This window comes from Tinamus guttatus, unplaced genomic scaffold, assembly GCF_059628265.1.
Source record: "Tinamus guttatus ecotype Peru unplaced genomic scaffold, ASM5962826v1 Tinamus_guttatus_pri_ptg000155l, whole genome shotgun sequence".
Classification (NCBI taxonomy): Eukaryota; Metazoa; Chordata; class Aves; order Tinamiformes; family Tinamidae; genus Tinamus; species Tinamus guttatus.
Window position 1 is genome coordinate 444,669 of NW_028288689.1, and position 16,893 is coordinate 461,561.

Genomic DNA, 16,893 nt, shown 5'->3' on the forward strand with positions numbered 1-16,893 from the left:
CAGTGAGGAGGGCACGGGGGTCCCTCAGAACATCCATCCCTGCAGGTCCTTGGCCCCCACACCGGGGTGAGGGGCAGCAGGGCTGATCCAGGACACCCCAAATCGTCCCGGGATCCCGCAGCGGGGCCGCCGGGGCCGCCCCGGGACCCGCTGCGCGCCGAGTCGGAGTGCGCTGCCACTCGGAGCATTACGGCGCAGAGCGCCCCGCGGTTTCGGCGGCGCCGCTCTTGGGCGCAGTAGGGTGGTGGGGGGGGCGGGCGCGCCCATTCGGGCGGCGGCGGCGGGGGGGGCGCTGGCGGCGCGGCCGGGTCCATCGCGGCGGCGGCGGGGGCGCCGCGAGGCGGGGCTGAGGCCGGGCCGAGGCCGGAGCGGCGGCGGCGGCGCCAGGACGGACGCGGAGCCCGGCGGGCCCGGCGGCCGCGCCATGAGAGCGGGCTGAGCCGCGGGCAGCGCCGCGGAGGCACCGAGCGCCCTTCGCGCGCCGGGCAGAGCGGGCAGCGGCGGGGGCGGCGCCTCCGGTAGGTGCGGGAGCGGCGGCGCCCGGGCCCGAGCCCGGCCGGGGGGGCGGTTGCAGGGGGCAGGCGGGGCCCGGGGCACGGCGGAGGGGGCCGGGCCCGGTGCGGCGGGGCCGGGAAGGGCCCGGTGCAGCGGGGCGGGCAGAGTCGGTGCAGCGGGGCGAAACTCGGTGCAGGGCGCGGGCAGGGCCCGGTGCCCCGGTGCAGGGGGCAGGGCCGGTGCGCGGGGCAGGGGGGCGGGACGGCGGGGCAGGGGACGGGCAGGCCCGGGGCACCGGTGGCGGCTGCGCGGGGGAGGCGGCGCGCGGGGCCGGGCGGAAAAGCCCCCGCTCCGCCCGGTGTCCCCGGCCCCGCTGCCGCCGCGGCCCGGCCCCGGGGCCGCCGCCTGCGGTGTCCCCGCCTGGGAGGGCGCGTTTTGTAGGGCGAGGTGGGAGCGCTGCCTGCGCGCGCCGCTCCCGCGCCCTGACCTGGAATCCGCCGCGCTGCGCGGAGCGGCGGGAGGGGAAGCGGCCGAACTCCGGGAAAGTCGCAAACGGGGAAGCTGCGGGGGGGATGCGCGGGCGCCGCGCGGTGGCGGCTGCCCCGGGCCCGGCGGGGGACGTGCCCGGCCTGGAGGCCGGTTCCGCAGGGCCGGAGCGCCCCCGGGCCGGTTCCGCGGGGCCGGGACTCGCTTCCCTGCGCGGCGCTCCGGCCCCGCTGCGGCTCCGTCGGGGCTTCGCGCTGCGCCCCGCAGCGGTGCCCGGCGCGCGGCCCGTCCTGCTCGGGGCTCCGGGGCTGCCCCCGCCGCCTCCGGCCTCTCCTCCCGCCGCCCCTCTGCCCCCGGCGGCCCCTCCGCCGCGGCCCGCGGAGGCCGCGCGGAGTCGGCGGGGGCTCTCCGAGGGGAGCGCGCTGCCGTCTGATGCCACTGCGGTGCAGGGCGGGTAATTATGCACGTTGCAAGGAAAATAATAAGGCCGGCTCCGTAGCGGCGTCTAAAAATACTGCTAATGCGGAGCGCCTGCCGGGCGCCTTTGTTTGTCACCTTTGGGTGCTTGCTTTGAAGCGGGCCGGGCCGCGGGAGCCGCGGGGCGCTGCAGCCCGTCCCTGGCCCGCGGCTCGGCACCGGGGCGGTTCTTAGGGGGAGACGGGAGCTGCCCGGGTGGATTCGGGGGCTCGGGTGCACATGCCCCCTGTGCAGAGCTGGGCTGTGCCAGGAGCTGCCGCGGGGCTTCCGAGTGCCTGGCCTTGCCTGGAGCTGCGGCACTCAGGCTGGCGCCTGTTCCCATGTCCCGGGGACCTGCCCCGGTGCCTCCGTGCAGATGTGATCGTGACCCGCTCTCAGGCGTGCTGCAGAGGCCGGCAACAGGGCCCGCCGTGCATCGGTCACCAGCCTCGGCGGGGCTGCCCCCCTGGAGCTCTCTGTGCTGGCACTGGCAGGACGGGAACTGCTGGGTCTCCCACTGCTCTCTGCCTGAAGGGAGCCCCAAGGGAGGGAAGTGGGTTTGGAGGTGTCACCGGTGGCATCTGAGCCTCAGGCTGGAGCTGCCAGGGGTGACACAGCTGGCGTCTGCTTGAGGCCAGCTCTGGCAGTGCCACTGGGCACCCTGTGAGGACAAGCAGGGGACAGTGTTCCCCCGGTCACACGCAGCCCTCACCGTTACCGCCGTGCCCGTAGGGTTGCGCTGCGTTACGGGGCACTGTGCCGGGCTCCTGCCAGGCACTGAAGGTGAGTTCCGAAGCAGCACTTGGAAGTGACGTTCCCTCGAGCAGCGGAACAGGCCGCCCCTACCTGACACGTCGTGCGGCTCCCGCTCGGTGAGTGCAGAACAAAGAGCGGCGAAAGGAGACTTTGCAAATCCCCATTGATTCGCACAGTGGAAGCTGCTCGCTGTGTGTTTTGTGTCTGCCTGCCTGGGACCAGGGCTCTGTGTGGAGGAATTGATCAAGCTGTAAAACTCAGAGCCAGCTAATGAAATAGGGACTATAGATTTTTATTTTAAATGGAAGAGAGTTTAGGGGAGATTTAATTATCCCTGTTTTATGGACCTGTTAGAGGAATGAAATAACAGCCAGCAGGTAGTGCTTTGGCTGGCAGCACTTCTTCCAGGTGTGCAAAGAGCCAGTGAAATCCTGCTACGCTGGGACAGGACAGAAGTGGCTTGGAGTGGAGCAGGACGTGGCAAAGTCCCCCTTGTGCTGGTGGGAATGTTGGCAAGAGAAGCACCCTGAGATGGCTGGGGGCTGGTGCTGGAGGCACCGGAGCAGAGTGGGCTGAGCTGGCCCAGCGCAGCCTTGTGGCCCGAGTGAGGCTGGTGCAGAGCAGCTCTCCCTGTCCCCGCGCGCTGGCGGGTCCCTTCCTTGCGGGAGCGCCGAGCTTGCTGCGCTCGCAGCTCCTCAGGGGTGGCCCTACCTGGGTGCTCTCCCAGCGCTGTGGAGCCTGAGCTCCTGTAGAAGCCTCCGTACCTGTGCAGAGCGTGTGGGGTTTGTAAATGAAAGCTGCAGAGCGCTGGGATTTGCTGGGCTTAGCTGTGTGTCCGACACGAGCTGCAACACTGTCACTACGGCCACTCCTACCGTGTGCATCCACTTCACGGTCACGTGCGCCTGGCCGCGGGGCACGGCCGGGGAGGGTGGCCGGGCAGGCAGCAGGAGCAGCGCTTGGCTTTGGCAGAAAAGCAGGGAGCTGTTGGAGGGTTTGGGTTTCTCATCTCTAACCTGGAAAGCTGGTGCATGGCATTTCCCTTGCACCCCTCGGCTCCCTGCACTTTGCTCCCCGTCCTGCACGAGGTGCATGGTGGCTGAGGCATTCCTGTACCCCAGGAGGGGCTCCAGTGGGCAGCTGCCATGGGTAGGCTGCCTCTTTGATGTGTGAAGCTTTCGGAGGCTGCTAAAATGTCCTAGAAAGCAGCTGAAGGGCCTGTATGTGACATTGGCCTGGCAGGAGCTGGGCAGTGCCCCGAGCTGGGCAGCCACTCAGCGCAGCAGGGATGTGCCGCGGCTCCCAGCGCGAGCTGTGCCGGGAAGCAACAACGTGGATCTGCGGGCTCTGCTCACAAGGGCATCGGGAGAAGCCATCCTGCCAACTTCTTGGGTGTTTTTCTTCATCCTTGCACCTGCAGGTTCCCGGTCTCCCACGGTGGGGGTGGGTGCTGTTTCCTGGAAGGGGGAGCCGCTTTTGGGCAGTGCCACGGCGGAGGGCAGACTGCGGGAGCCTGTGCGTGGAGGGGAGGACTGCCAGGAGGGAGGGCTCCATCTGCTCTTGTGCTTCTCTGCCACATTTGTGCCCTCTTCTCCTCAGAGGCAGGTGTGTGGAATGGGATGTGTGGGTTTTCCAGGGCAGAGTAGTTCGGGAGGACTCCCTGCTTTGCTGTGCCAAGGTGAGTGGTGTCCTGCTCAGCAAGCAGTGCTCGTGACAGGCCTCGGGTCTGGGGAATGTTATTTTCCAGCTGCATCCTGGTCCCTGGAGAGCTGGCCTCGCTGGCTGTGGAGCTGCAGCTCCGGGCTTTCCTTGGCTACCTGGGAAAGCAGGACAAGGGATTTCAGCTCGGTGCTCTGTGCTAGCAGCAGCTTCCTCTTGGGTGACCGAGTGCTCCGGCTCCTCTCCCGGTTGCCCTCGGGAAGGGAGGGTCGTTTCTCTGATCCTTCCTGCCCCTGACCAGCCCTGAGCCACAGGCCTCTCCGGTAGGTCCTCTTTTTCCCTGCTGTTCTGGTGGGGCTTACTGGCTGTGTTTGCTCTTTGATCCCAGTATCTTGGTTGCTTTTTTCTCAATGCCTGCACTTCGGGAAAGTGGTGAACAATAAAAATCCACCGGCGAAAGCTGCAGCAGAGGTCAGCTAGCTCCTGTGCCCCAGGCTGCTCTGTTGTCACTGCACAGTCGCGCTTTGTGCACAGGGGCTGTCAGCTTGGAAATCATGCTTTTTCTCTTAAAACCATCCCCAGGCACTGGCAAGGGGTTCTCGGTGAGTGATTGTGTTGGGGAGATATAGTAGCAAGCTGCTTTCGCATTTAAGGCACTGGTCAGTGCCTGTTTCAGTGCATCTTGTAAGCAGCCTCTTGGCAATTTATAAACCAAGGACGAGACAGGGTAAATCATTGCTGAAAATCCCAAATTTCTCTGAGCTCCTTTCTGAAGATGATTATTGCAGGATGTCAGTGTCCCCGTGGGCTTCTTAAAGCACCAAACAAAACACCCAGCCCAACTTCCTGATTGTCAGTAGTGTTTTCGAGAGCCACTACATTTTGCTGAACGATAACGAAATTGTTCTTTGCCATCCACTGGCTTCTGACTCTGCCCGTGTCCTTTTGGGGGAGCCATGAAACGAGACGCTGGCTCCGCTCCAGGGACGGCGGCAGAAGGGCCGCCGTGACGCGGGACGGGGCCGCGGGGCTCCCGCCTGGGCCCAGGCGGCAGAGCAGCGGGAAGGGGTCTGCAGCGTGGCTCCTGCTGCCCCAGCAGATGCTGTTAATGCTGTCCAGCACGAGGAGAGCGGGCTGGGCGAGACGGATGCACAGGCTGGGTGAGACGGATGCACACGGAGAGGTAGCAGCTGAGCGGGGACTCCCAGAGACCCACGATGGGGATAGGCAAGGGTTGCATCCCTGCTCTGTGGGGTAGCTCTGCCAAAGGGGAGGCCCTTTGTTTAAAAAAGGGAGCTGAGTAGGAGGAGGGGGATCTTCCAAACAGGTCACAGATGAATGTGGCCGCACTAGTTTCCTTTTCACTCCTCAACCCGTGTGTATCTGAGCTGCGGGGCGTGCTGCTGCATGACATGAGGTGTGTGTGAGTTCCAAGGAGTTGCCTCCATGGGAGGAGAGTCCACCAAGGGCTGTGTGATGCCCATGGCAGAAAGTCGCTAAACCGTGAGGACACGTTCCTGCTGCGGTGGCTGCTCAGTGCTGGGCTGGATTGCCAGCCAGGGCGCCTGCTCTTAGCCTGCTGCAGCGAGGGAAGGGCTGTGGAGGACACTTCCCACTGCTCAGTGCCACTGAGCTGCAGAGGCACCCAAGCTGGGTCTGGCTGCCGTACCAGCAATGTTGCAGACACGACATCCAGGTCACACAGCTGCTTGGGGGGCAAATGAAGGAAGGTAGGGCTGTCTCTGTGGATTATTTATCCTGTCCTGACAAAATGAAGGCGTGCAAGTCTGATGCCTCTTTGCAAGCCCTCTCCCCTCAGCTTTGAACCTGCTGGGTCGTTTCAGTCGTGCTGAAGGAGACTGGCCGTACACTAGCTGTCTCGGAGTTATTAGCTTGCTACAAGTTCTGGCTCCCAGGGACAAAGATGCTGTTAGCGCTCCCTCTGCAGTGCAGCTCACTCTTGCTATTAGACACCAGAGAATCCACGTGGGAGAGATCGACAGGAAACCAGGCTCTATCAGTTCCGCTGCCTGCGAGCTACTTGTTCCTCATGTCAGCATCCTCCCCGCGTGTGCGGCTGGGGGCGTTTGACGGGAGTGCTGTCATTCCGGGGGTGGCAGTGGGTGGCAGGTGATGGCAGCAGAGGCGTCCTGCCTCCCTTGCCAGCCAAGTTAAGTTCTCCGAGTTGTGCGGAGTGGGGAGAGGCCTCCTCGCTGCCTCCTCTCCCAGGGGAGAAGCACTTGACCCTGTGGCACTTGTAACAGACCTCGGGTTGGATGGGGACACTTCTCCTTACCCCTGTGCAGCCTGGGAACTCCTGCTCTTCCCACTTACTTGTTTGCCAGGCCCGGGGGAGTGCAGAGGAGGATCCGGGACCTCTCCCTCCCTCTGAGCTGGACCGAGAGGCCAGGGAGAGCGGGCACAGGGAGAGCCTGTCTCCAGGGGGAGATGTGCTCACACCGCTCGCATCACCCCGGCTAATCCTGTGACAGAGCTGACCTATATATGGGGCAGGGGAGGCGGCACAGTCTGCAGCGGCAGATGGGCGCTTAAGGAGCCCGGCTGGGGAGGCTGGGATCCCGCTGACCTCCGGCGAGGGGCCGCTGTGAGTTGGGGCGTGCGGGATGGGCGCCGGGCGCTGCAGCCCTGGGCAGGGAGCTCCCCAGGGCCACCGCGCAGTGCGGAGGGCCCAGCTTGCTCAAGATGTGGCAGGTCTCGTCGGCCAGGACGAGGGTCGGGCTCGCTGGAGGAGGGTGACCAGGTGCGCTCCGTGTCCCTTGCCCTGGCCCAAAAACACCGACTGCACCTGCAGTCCCTAGTTGGCCAGGCTGTAGCTGCAGCATTGGAGGGGTGTTGCTACAAGGCTCCTCGCGTGGCTCTGCCAGGTGTGTGGCACGTGGAAGTACTGTGACGCTGCCGGTCACCAGCAGCAGCCTGTGCGTGGTGGCAGAGCTGCCCCAGGGCAGCACAGTGGTGGCTGTGTGCGTGGCCAGGGTGCAGGACACGGTGTGGGCAGGTGCTGGCTGAGCTGCTCCTCATGCTCCCCCTTAACACTGCGGCTGGACGTGCAGGGCCCCATCCTCGCAGGAGCCGGAGGAAGGTCTGGCCAGCCGCTGTGACACAGCTGGATGTGGCACTGGGACTGTGCAGCCTCGGGAGCAGCCCCGGCCTCGCGTGCGGCCGGCAGCTCCTCGCCGGAGCGCTGTGCTTCATTGATCTGTTCTCCCACTGCTGTCCTGAGCACATCGACAGCTGCTGGCAGCGGGGGAGCTGGCGATGCTGGCGCGGGGCAGGGTGTCTGTGCCTGTCATCATGTGTGGCCTCTGCCCGGGCTCCGGCCACGCTCTGGCAGCCCGTGAAGGTGTGGGGCTGCCTCGGCCTGTGAGCAAGAGCGAGTGCCGAGTGCCACTTCCTCCGCGTTGCCCGTCTTGAACGCAGTGGGCCCTGCGGGGTGACTGTTCACATCGGCGCTGCCCATTCCGTCGCGTCTGTCCCCTCCCAGGCTGCCTGAGCGCACAGGCCTGTCCCCACTGGAGGGCTGCAGCACATCTGGCTCTGCCCCTTTCCTGTCCCTGGCGTGTCCGGGCGCAGAGGCAGCTGCCAGCAGCGATAGCAGAGGGAGCAGCGAGGCGCTGTGCCCCGCAAAGCCTGGAGGCTACTGCTGCTCAGCCCTGTTCCTGGGTTCCTGAGCTCGGGACGAGGACCCGAGACCCACGAAACGGGCCTTGAGAGTAGCCTGCAGCGAGCAGGGCTGCGACGGGACACACCAGAATGGGGCTGGTCATTGCCGCGATGAGCTGCCGGGTTGTTGAAACGTTGTCCGTGATCTGCAGCTTTCTTGAAAGGGGTGATGTTGCAAATTAATTAGCTCCCTTCTGGTCGTTAGCTCTTTAAAGCTCAGCTGCCGGGGAGGGCTGTTTTATAGCTGTGACATCAGGGCTGCCGGCTGGATCACGTTCCTACCTTCGAGTTTCTGACTGTAACTTGGGGAACTTTGTCTTGCACGCGGCATCTGGCCTCAGCAGAGCTCCTGCTTCGCGCTCCCCGGTGCGCGGGGGCCTGGCCGGTGCCGCGCCGGGAGCGCGGGAGCCGCCAGCCGTGCGGTTTGCTCCATTTACCTGCGCGGCGCCAACCGGAGACGCTCCCGGGAGGCCGTGCTCCCTATTTCATCGAAGGTAGAAAGCGCGAGGCTCTTCTGAAGCGCAAGGGGCTTGTCGGGTGGCTGCAGGTTCAGAGCAGCCAGCGATGCCCCCAGCGAGGTTTCCGCTGCTACCGGTGCCGGCCCCGCTAACCGGAGAGCGGGCGCTTCCCTGTCCTGCGCCGCCTCGGCAGGGCGGACATGCGGCTCCCTGCGGGCCGCGACGTGGCCACGAGCAGGCGGGAGCACGCGGGACACAGAGACGACGCCGCAGCCACCCCGCCGAGACGGGGGCTGCGCCGGGAGCTGCTGGCCCCGCGCGAGGACGGCGCTCGGTGAGCCGGGCGGCGAGGCCGCGGAGCAGCCGGTAAGGCGCAGGTGCGGGCCTCGACGCCAGCAGCGGCCGCGATGCCTCCCGGGGCTTGACCCGCGGCGCCTCCCGGGGCCGTTTCACGGGAGGGTGCGGGGGGCAGGTGCGGGACCCCCGTCGCGGTCGCGCGGGGCCGTTGCTAGGACACCGCCCCCCCCGTGCCCGTGGCTGCCCCGCGTGGCGGCGCGGCCCCGAGCTCCAAGATGGCTGCGGAGCGTGACACGCCTGGTCACGTGGGGCGCGCGCCGCGCCGCCCCCCCCCCCCCCCCCGGCCGCCGCGCGCGCCCCCGGGGCCTCCGAGAGTCGTGGCCCGGCCCGGTGCCCCCCGCCGCCGCCGCCGCTTCTTAAAGGGCCAGGCGTCCCCAGCCGCCGCGCGGCCCCCCGGCGGCCGCGGCAGTCCCACCGCCCGCCCCGTGCAGCGCAAAACAAAGAGGCACCGGAAACAGCGGCGGCGGCGGCGGCGGGGAGGGGGCCGGCCCCGGCGGGGGGGCGGGAGGCGGGCAGGGAGGGAGGGAGGGAGGGAGGCAGGGCCGGCGGGGCGGGCGGGAGGGGGGTGGGGGGGCAGGCCCGGGCCCGGCGTCGGCGAACAAAGAGCGGCGGGAGGGGGCGGGGGCAGCCGCGGCGGCACCCGGAGCGGCGGCCGAGGCCATCGGTGCAGGTAGGTGCGGGGGGGCCGGGGGGGAGCGCGCCCGGCGCGGGGGCGGCCCGCGGCGGCGGCGGGGCCCGGCGGCCGCCTTTGTTATTGCTTTTGTTTGGCGTCGAGCACATGGCCCCGGAGCGGCCGCTCTTAAAGCCACAGCTCCGCGCGCCGCGGCCGCCGCTCGGGTGCCCCGGCGGGCGCTGCTCCCCGCGGGGCGCTGCGGGCCGGGGGGTTCCTCGCGGCGCTGCTGCGGATCGGGTGCCCCCTTGGGCTGCCGCAGCCGTCGGGGCGCAGCAGGCCGGGGCCGCCCGCCGGGAGGCTGCGGCCGCCCCGTCGGGGGCTGCGGGCTGGGGGCCCCCTTGGGGTGCTGCGGCCGTCGGGGCGCTGCGGGCCGTGGGGCGCTGCTTGCTGTACCGGGGATGCGGGAGCGCTGGGGGGGGCCCGCTTCCCGTCGGGGTGCGGGTTGGGGCGCGCGGGGCCTCGCGCTGCCCGCAGCGCCGGAGCGACTCCGCTGCGGCCGGTGCCGAGGGGCGGCTGCCGGGCTGGGGACGCGGGGCTGCCGCCGGGGGCAGCGCCGGGGGCAGGTGGCTCCCCCGGGCAGCCCTCGCGGCCGGCGCTGCCTGAGCAGATGGCAGCGGGCGCAGGAGCTGGCGCGTTGCTAACTTTGTTCTTGGCGGAGCGGCGGTGCCCGCGAAACCGCCCCGGCCGCTCGGCTCTGCCGCCCGCCGCGGGGGCGTGCGCGGCCGGGCCCCCGTGGTGCCCCGGAGTGCGGGGCCGGGCCTGCGGTGTCCCCCGCAGGGGCAGTGACCTTGTCCCGGGAGCGCTGATCCCGAGGGACAGCGCGGGGCGGGAGGCCCGGGTGCCTTGTGCTGTTGGTGCCGGTTGCGGCAGGAAGCAGGGGCTGCCCGGGGGCCACGCGCCCCCCGGCTGTGCCCGGCAGCACCGGGTGTCCTTGCGCTGCGGTGCCTGCCCGTGTCCTGCCTTCCTGGGGGCGGTGGGAGCGCCAGCAGCTTCCCTGCTCCGGGGTGTCTGGAGCCCAGCGTGCAGCCGCTTCTCCCACCGTGCTGCTGGGTGCTCCGGGTCCCTAAGCTGCTTGGTGCTGTGTCTGGTCTGCAGGGTGGCTCAGTGGCTCGTGCAAGGCTTTGCTCCATGTGGTGTTGTAGAATAATGTGAAATTGCGGGGAAAGGTGTGTTTCACAGGCAGGACTTTTGTGGGGGCTACCCCAGGTTCCCTGAGTTGCAGCTGCCACCACAAGCCCTTGGCCTTATCCTGGCACCTTCCACCTGGGGCCAAGTCTTGGGGGTGGGATAAGACCTGCTTTCCTTTGGGGACAGCCTGTCCCAGGTGGGAGCTCCAGATGAGCCCGTGGGGCTCCAGGCGGTGCTTTTTTTTTTTTTTTTTTTTTTCCTGTTTTACAAAAGAGGGAGAAATTTGTCAGCTCCAGAAGGGGTGTCATAGGCTGCGGTGAGGTTCCAACGAGCCCTGCGCAGTGCTGGTGCCTTCCCCAGCAGCGGGGTTTGCCTGCCTGTACCCATCGCGGCAGGGCCGCTGTCACCCACTAGTGACTCCGTGGCTCTCATGGGGGTGGCTGCTCCCTGTGGGAGCGACCCCTGGCCCTTGTCGCGGGGCAGAGCAGAGCTGTGGCCACTCTGGCCTGCTCGGTTCCTCCTTGGGGACACAGGGGTCAGGGAAAAGCCCCTTTGGAGGGAGCGGAGCAGCCCCGCGGACGCGCGCTGCGGGGTGGGTGGTGCCTGGGGAGGATGCTGCGGTGGCTGCAGGACGGCTGCTCGGGGGGCTCAGAGCAGCGATTCCAGCCCCGCGCACGCAGGAGCGGAGCAGAGAGGCGCGAAGGGAAGCAGCGCCCGCCCGCAGCACCCTGGCTTGTCCGCCCCGTCCCGCTTCCAGCCTCGCCAGCCCCTTTGCGCCCAGCGTCAGGGAAGCGAGTCCAGAGTAGGATGCGCAGGAGCCCAGCGAGACAGCACAGCCCTTAGAGCAGCCCCGCGCCGGCCCAGGATGCAGCCCAGGAGCCACTGCAGCAGCGAGGGCCATCGCAGCTTCCACCTGTGCCAAAAACAAGTGCTTCTCTCTCATTCAGTGTCTGTGTCTTGCATGGGGGGTAGCTTTGGCCACGCAAGGAGGGACAGGGATGGGGCGAGTGGGATGGAGCGACCTCTCCATGGGTCCAGCTGTCTTCCCAACACCCCTCTGGCTCCGGGAGAGGTGGAGGCGGTGGGTGCAGCCGCTCAGGGCGGCGGGAGCTCCACCAGGGCACGAGCAGCGCTGCCGGCAGGGCAGAACAGGGCCTGGAAGCAGCAGAGTGGGGTTTGCTCAGCACCACTTGCACTGCGGGGCTGTAGGGGAAGGAAATGCCTCTGCCGCAGGGCACTGGGTTAAGCTATTCCCTTCCAGGTGCCTCGCAGGGGGGGCTGCTCTGCAGCCAAGCTGGGTTCAAGTTTCCCGGGAGCGTCCAGCTGCAGGCGCCCTTCCCTGGGCTGGGGGCACGGAGCCCGCGCTGCCCTGCGGCCTCCAGGCTCGCTCATCCTCGCAGCCAGCTTCTGGCCCGGGCTTCCTGGCCTGGGTGGCCATGAGGCACTGGAGGGTCCTGGCGCCACGTGCGCCAAGGCAGCGCCCCTGCCCGCGGGGCTGCACGAGGTGCGGGCAGGGGGTGCACGGTGTGAGCGCACACAAGAGCACCGGTGCCAGCTGCCCCCAGCCTTGCGCGGGCACAGGCTCCTTCCCGGCTCACACAGGGGGTGCCTGGGTTGTGCAACCTGCGTTTCCTGCAGGAGCTGCACGGCCGTGTCCCGCCGTGTCCCAGCCAGTGGCGTGGGCAGAGCGGGGGTCTCCATGTGCCCATGTGCAGGAATCGCCCCAGGGCAGAGAGCTCTGCATGGTGCCCCTGTCCCCTGGGGTGTCTGTCCCCAGCCCCTGCCATGGGCTGGAGCCTGATCTTGTCCCTGCCTGCTCTGGTTGTCCCGGGCGGGCGTGGGGCTGGTCCTGAGTGGGTGCGTGGGGGCATGTTCACCCCGCTGCATCAGTGAGGGTTTTGCTGCTGGGGAGGGAGCCTGTGGGCCAGGGCGGGCGGTAGCCTGGGGGTCACAGCCCCACGGGGAGCAGCAGAGAAGCCGCAGGCGCAGGTGGGTGCCTGGGGCAGCGTGGGGGGCCAGGGCAGTGGGCAGGGCGAGGGGGTGGGCGCCGAGAGCTGCCTGCAGCCCTGCCAGTGCCCAGGAGCTGCTGTCCGGCAAGGTAGCCTGGGACGGGAGCGGGGCAGCCCGTCCTGTCCCTGCGGAGGGCCCTACTGCTGGCAGGGCTACGGTTGCGGTCCAGCAAGGCTGCGGCTTCCTTGTGCCACGGGGCTGGTGTCCCCCGTGCCAGGGCTGGAGCTGCCTGGTGGAGCAGGAGCTGCAGGCGCGGAGAGGACCTGTCCCACGTCCATGGATTGAGCCCATGCGGATGGCGCAGGGGGGCTAGGGTGCTCGTGACACTGAGTAAAGAGGGGACTGCCAAAACTCCCCAGTCTGCGCTGCGGTCCCCGTGTACGGAGCAGGGGTGCTCGTCCCCACGGCTCGCAGCGTAGCGAAAGCCAGGGCGATGGCAGCAGACAGGAGATGGACTGTTAGGAAATGTGGCTTCTCCTTGGAGTCTGGGTCCCTGGGCTTTCATGGCCGTGCGTGTGCACGCTCCTCCGCTGGCACAGCCCCCCGCGGCCCCGATGGCTTCGCAGTCCCCCCGCTGCTTGGCCGCGCCACCCTTGCCCGCGGCACGCATGCGCATGCGGAGCGGTGCCCCCGGCCGGGCTGGCGTCCCGGCGAGGCCGGCTCCCGAGCTCAGCGGCCGCCTGGCTCCACGTGGGCCGCCCGCAGCTGCGAGCGCTGGGCGCTTCCCCAGAGCACCGGGCAGAGGAGCGGGCAGCCTCTTGGCAAGGCCTGGCACAAAAGTGCTGCTGGGTCTAAGTGTGCTGCCCGCTGGTGAAGGCCTTGCAGAAGTGCTGGTCTTGGGGCTTAAACGCTCTCCTGGACCAGGACCCGGCCAGGCAGGGGGGTAGAGGTGCTGCTTGGAGGCAGCATCTCTTCCCAACGCATCCTCCTACAGCAGACAGCAGGATCCTTCCCTGTGTGCCAGGGCTGGGCATGGAGTGAGAGGTCAAACTCGTGGTGTGGAGGGAGCACGGGCCAGAACCATGCGGGCTGCAAAGCCCTGTGTGTCCTCGGGCACCGCTGGGGCCCTGGGTGGCTCCATGCCTGTCCCAGAGCAGGCGGCGGGGGAGCGGCTGTGACGGTGGCACCGGCTCCCGGCCGCGGCGGGGTCGGGGCTGCGGAGCAGGGCACACGAGGGGCTCCGAGCCCGGCCGGGCTGCAGCCTGCGCGGCCGCTGGGCTCCGGGTGCCGTGACCTGCTGTCCTTCTCACAGGGTCCAAGGTGCTGCCGTTCTGCCCTGCCTGGAGCCTGAGGTCCTGCGTGCCCATCGGCCTCCCGACGTCACCAATGCGACCATGGGAACTGGCAGTGAATAGGCGGCCTCCCTCTGCCCCTTTTAACCACCGCCGTTTCTCAGGGGGACCCTGCAGCAGCCCCGACCACCTCCTCCGGCGAAGGTACGGGGCGCCACGCAGCCCTGCCAGCCGCGGTGCCCGCGCGGGGACGCGGCGCTGGCTCTGGACAGCCGCCACGGCATCTCGTGGAGGGCTCGGCGAGGGGATCGCTGCGAGAAGGCACCTCCGCCCGCCCGGCTGGCGGGTCCCTGGCCGGACAGGGGTGCGGGGCCCTTTTTGCCGAGGACACGAGGCGGCAGGCGCAGGGTGACCGGAGCAGCTGGCTCAGGTGCCGGCCAGGCGCGTGCGGAGCCCCGCCGGGCAGGGGGCCGCGCGGAGCCCCTTGTCCCTGGCATCTCGCACGGGGAGCTCCTCGCCGTCGGGGCCAGCGCGGGGCTGGGGGGTCACTCGTGCTCTGTTTCTCTCCCACGGTGCCCCTGCAGCCCCCCTGCCAGGCGCCAGTGGGGACGACGTGACCGACCTCTGGCAGCCCTGCTGGGCCAGGATGAGCCCCAGCTGCACCCTGCCTTCCCCCAGCAGCCGCCCGCGCCCGTAGATGAGCCGCGCAGCTTCGCCCTCCCCAGCACAGCGCCACGAATGCTGCACCCGGCCGCGCACCCGCCCCACCAGAACCCCTTCATGGTGGATCTGCACGAGCAGGTGGGTGCCGCGCAGGGCCGGCCGCGGGCCCCGCCGCGCAGGGGGACGCTGAGCTCGGCCCCCGTCCCCGGGGGTGGCCTCAGGCCCCGCGGGGACTGGCACGGCTCCAGGGCTGCGGGCCCAAATGCAGCCCTGGGCACTTGGCGCTGGGGGTGTCGGGTAGTGCCCCGGGTGGTCTCTGTGCCCAGGAACAGGGGACAGTTCACGCAGGGCAGTTCACGCCGGTGCTGCCCAAGCATCATCTGCAGCAGCGGTGCTGGAGCCCGTTCCAGCCTCCCCGCTGGAAGCAAACGGGACCAGAGGCCGCCTCAGAGCCCGGCTGGGCTCATCACTGGGGAGATGCTGGAGCCAGCGCCAGTGCAGCGGGTGCTTGGCGCCCCGCGAGGCCGGGGCAGCTCCGCTCGTGCCGGCCGGTGCAGGCACCCCCGTTCTGACGGCGCCCCGGGGCGCCCTGCCGCCAGGTGCACCAGGGACCCGTCCCTCTCTCCTACACGGTCACCACGGTCACGACGCAGGGCTTCCCGCTCCACGGCCAGCACATCCCCGGCTGCAGCACCCAGCAGCTCCCAGCATGCTCAGTGATGTTCAGCGGGCAGCACTACCCGCTCTGCTGCCTCCCGCCCCCGGTGAGTGGCGGCCGTGGGGCGCGACGGGGGCGCTGGGGGGCTGCTGGGGAGGGGGCAGCGGGCGGCCGGGCCTGACGCCCCCCTCTCCGCGCCCGCAGCTGATCCAGGCATGCGCCATGCAGCAGCTGCCCGTCTCCTACCAGACGTTCCCCCCGCTCATCTCCAGCGACCATTACATCCTGCACCCGCCGCCGCCGCCAGTGCCCCCCCACCAGCCGCCCCACATGCCCGCCCTGGGGCAGTTCGTACCTCTCCAAGCCCAGCACCCGCGCATGGTGAGTGGGCAGCGCGTGGGCAGGGGCGGCGCGGACGGGGCAGCCACGGCGCCGGGCGCGGGAGGGAGCCTGGGGACAACCGTGGGTCTGGCCTGGGGACAACCATGGACTTTGGTCTCTCCGTGGGTCTTGGGTGGGCGCGTGGGGGCTAGCGGTGTCCCGGGGGGCTCGGGACCCCGCTGGCAGCCTCTCTCCCTGCCCAGCAGCCTCTGCAGAGGATAGACAATGACGTGGAGCTGCGAGGGGAGCAGCACCCCATCGCGGGCTTCACGTACCCCCCGTCCCACCACGCGCCCCCGCTGTCGCCCTCCGTGCCGCTGCATTACCTCCCGCACGACCCGCTGCACCAGGAGCTGCCGTTCGGCGTGGTGAGTGCCCGCGGGGCGGCGCAGGGCGCGGGCGGCCGCGCCGGGGCCCTCACCGCGCTCTCTGCCCGCCCGCAGCCATATCCCCACATGATGCCCCGGCGGCTCAGCGCCCAGCGGTACCGGCTGCAGCAGGCGCTGCCCCCGCCGCCGCCGCCGCCGCCGCCCCCCTACTACCCGAGCTTCCTGCCCTATTTCCTGTGAGTACCCGCGGGCGCAGGGGGCCGGGGACGCTGCGCAGCGCTGCCCTGCCGGGGCTCTGCCCCCCGGGGCTGCCCGGCCCCATGGCGAGCGCCGTCTCCTCCTCCGGTGCCCGCAGCTCCATGCTTCCCGTGTCGCCGACGGCCGTGGGGCCCACGATCAGCCTGGACCTGGACGTGGATGATGTGGAGATGGAGAATTACGAGGTGCGTCGGCTGCGCTGCGCCGTGCTGGGACAGGGAGCTGGGAGGGTGGCCGGGACGCGTGGGAGCCGCTCGGTCCTTCCTGCAGGCGCTGCTGAACCTGGCCGAGCGGCTGGGGGAGGCCAAGCCGCGGGGACTCACCAAAGCAGACATCGAGCACCTCCCGTCCTACCGCTTCAACCCCGAGAACCACCAGTCCGAGCAGACCTTGTGAGTGACCGTGGGGCGCGGGGGGGACGCGCGCGGGCCGACGGGCCCCGCTGCGGCCTCGCTCACGGCTTCCCCCCCAGGTGCGTCGTGTGCTTCAGCGACTTCGAGGCACGGCAGCTTCTCCGCGTCCTGCCCTGCAACCACGAGTTTCACGCCAAGTGTGTCGACAAATGGTTAAAGGTACTGCCCGCCGCGGCGCGCGGAGCAGCGCGGGGTGATCCGCGGAGGGGGCTGAGCAGGGGACGGCCTCCCTCTGCGCGCGGGGCTGGCGGGGGGCCGGGGACAGCGGGGCTCACGGCGCCGTCTCGCCCCGCGCAGGCCAACCGCACGTGCCCCATCTGCCGGGCGGACGCGTCGGAGGTGCAGCGGGAGGCGGACTGAGGCCGGCACGCGCGGTGCCGCACAATTCGCTAGAGGAAGAGGACGTCGGGCCAGGGGCTGGGGGCCGCTCGCCCGCTGCCGGGGCCTGCCCGTGCGCTTACCCCCCCTTCCCCAAAGCCTCTCCTCGGATGTGGTGAGAAATTGAGCAGCGCGGGATGGCGGCCAGGCCTCCTCCTCCCCGCCGGGCCACGGACTCGGCCGGACGCCTGCCCGCCGCACTCCCGGGCCCCGAGTCGTGTTGTGCCGGTGGCGGGAGGCGCGTGGCCGTGTCCTCCGCACGCCAAAGACGCTGTTGTCGCTCCATCACCTTCCAGATCTTTGTACTGTTAGGGACTTTTTTTTCCTTTTTCTTTTTTTTTCTTGACGATGGTAGACTTTTCTTTTTTTTTTTTTCCTTTCTTTCCATTTCCTTTTCTTTCCCGTTGCGTTTTTTGGCTCCG

General features: G+C 69.1%; 1 protein-coding gene across 3 annotated transcripts; it reads left to right on the top strand.

Annotated features, from left to right (window-relative positions):
• Positions 1 to 455: 455 nt before the first annotated feature.
• RNF44 (ring finger protein 44) lies at positions 456 to 16,486 on the top strand. Of its 3 annotated transcripts, none has more exons than XM_088522566.1 (11): positions 456 to 518; positions 13,412 to 13,595; positions 13,976 to 14,192; positions 14,654 to 14,818; positions 14,917 to 15,093; positions 15,300 to 15,461; positions 15,537 to 15,658; positions 15,778 to 15,865; positions 15,951 to 16,072; positions 16,153 to 16,252; positions 16,391 to 16,486. In XM_088522566.1, exons 2-11 carry the CDS (start codon positions 13,486 to 13,488, stop codon positions 16,451 to 16,453), a joined length of 1,326 nt encoding a protein of 441 aa, XP_088378692.1. In that variant the 5' UTR covers positions 456 to 518; positions 13,412 to 13,485; the 3' UTR covers positions 16,454 to 16,486. The 3 variants fall into 3 exon arrangements, with proteins under 3 accessions (XP_088378692.1, XP_088378691.1, XP_088378694.1); XM_088522565.1 differs by lacking the exon at positions 456 to 518 and adding an exon at positions 8,947 to 9,018; XM_088522568.1 differs by lacking the exon at positions 456 to 518 and having other exon boundaries at positions 13,474 to 13,595; positions 14,073 to 14,192.
• Positions 16,487 to 16,893: the final 407 nt, after the last annotated feature.

What these genes read in the sequence shown, in the direction of transcription:
- RNF44 (XM_088522566.1), top strand. Translation starts at nt 13,486, where the DNA reads ATGCGACCATGGGAACTGGCAGTGAATAGGCGGCCTCCCTCTGCCCCT. An exon ending in GACCACCTCCTCCGGCGAAG is followed by an intron (nt 13,596 to 13,975) that starts GTACGGGGCGCC and finishes GTGCCCCTGCAG; the next exon opens with CCCCCCTGCCAGGCGCCAGT. An exon ending in GTGTCGACAAATGGTTAAAG is followed by an intron (nt 16,253 to 16,390) that starts GTACTGCCCGCC and finishes CGCCCCGCGCAG; the next exon opens with GCCAACCGCACGTGCCCCAT.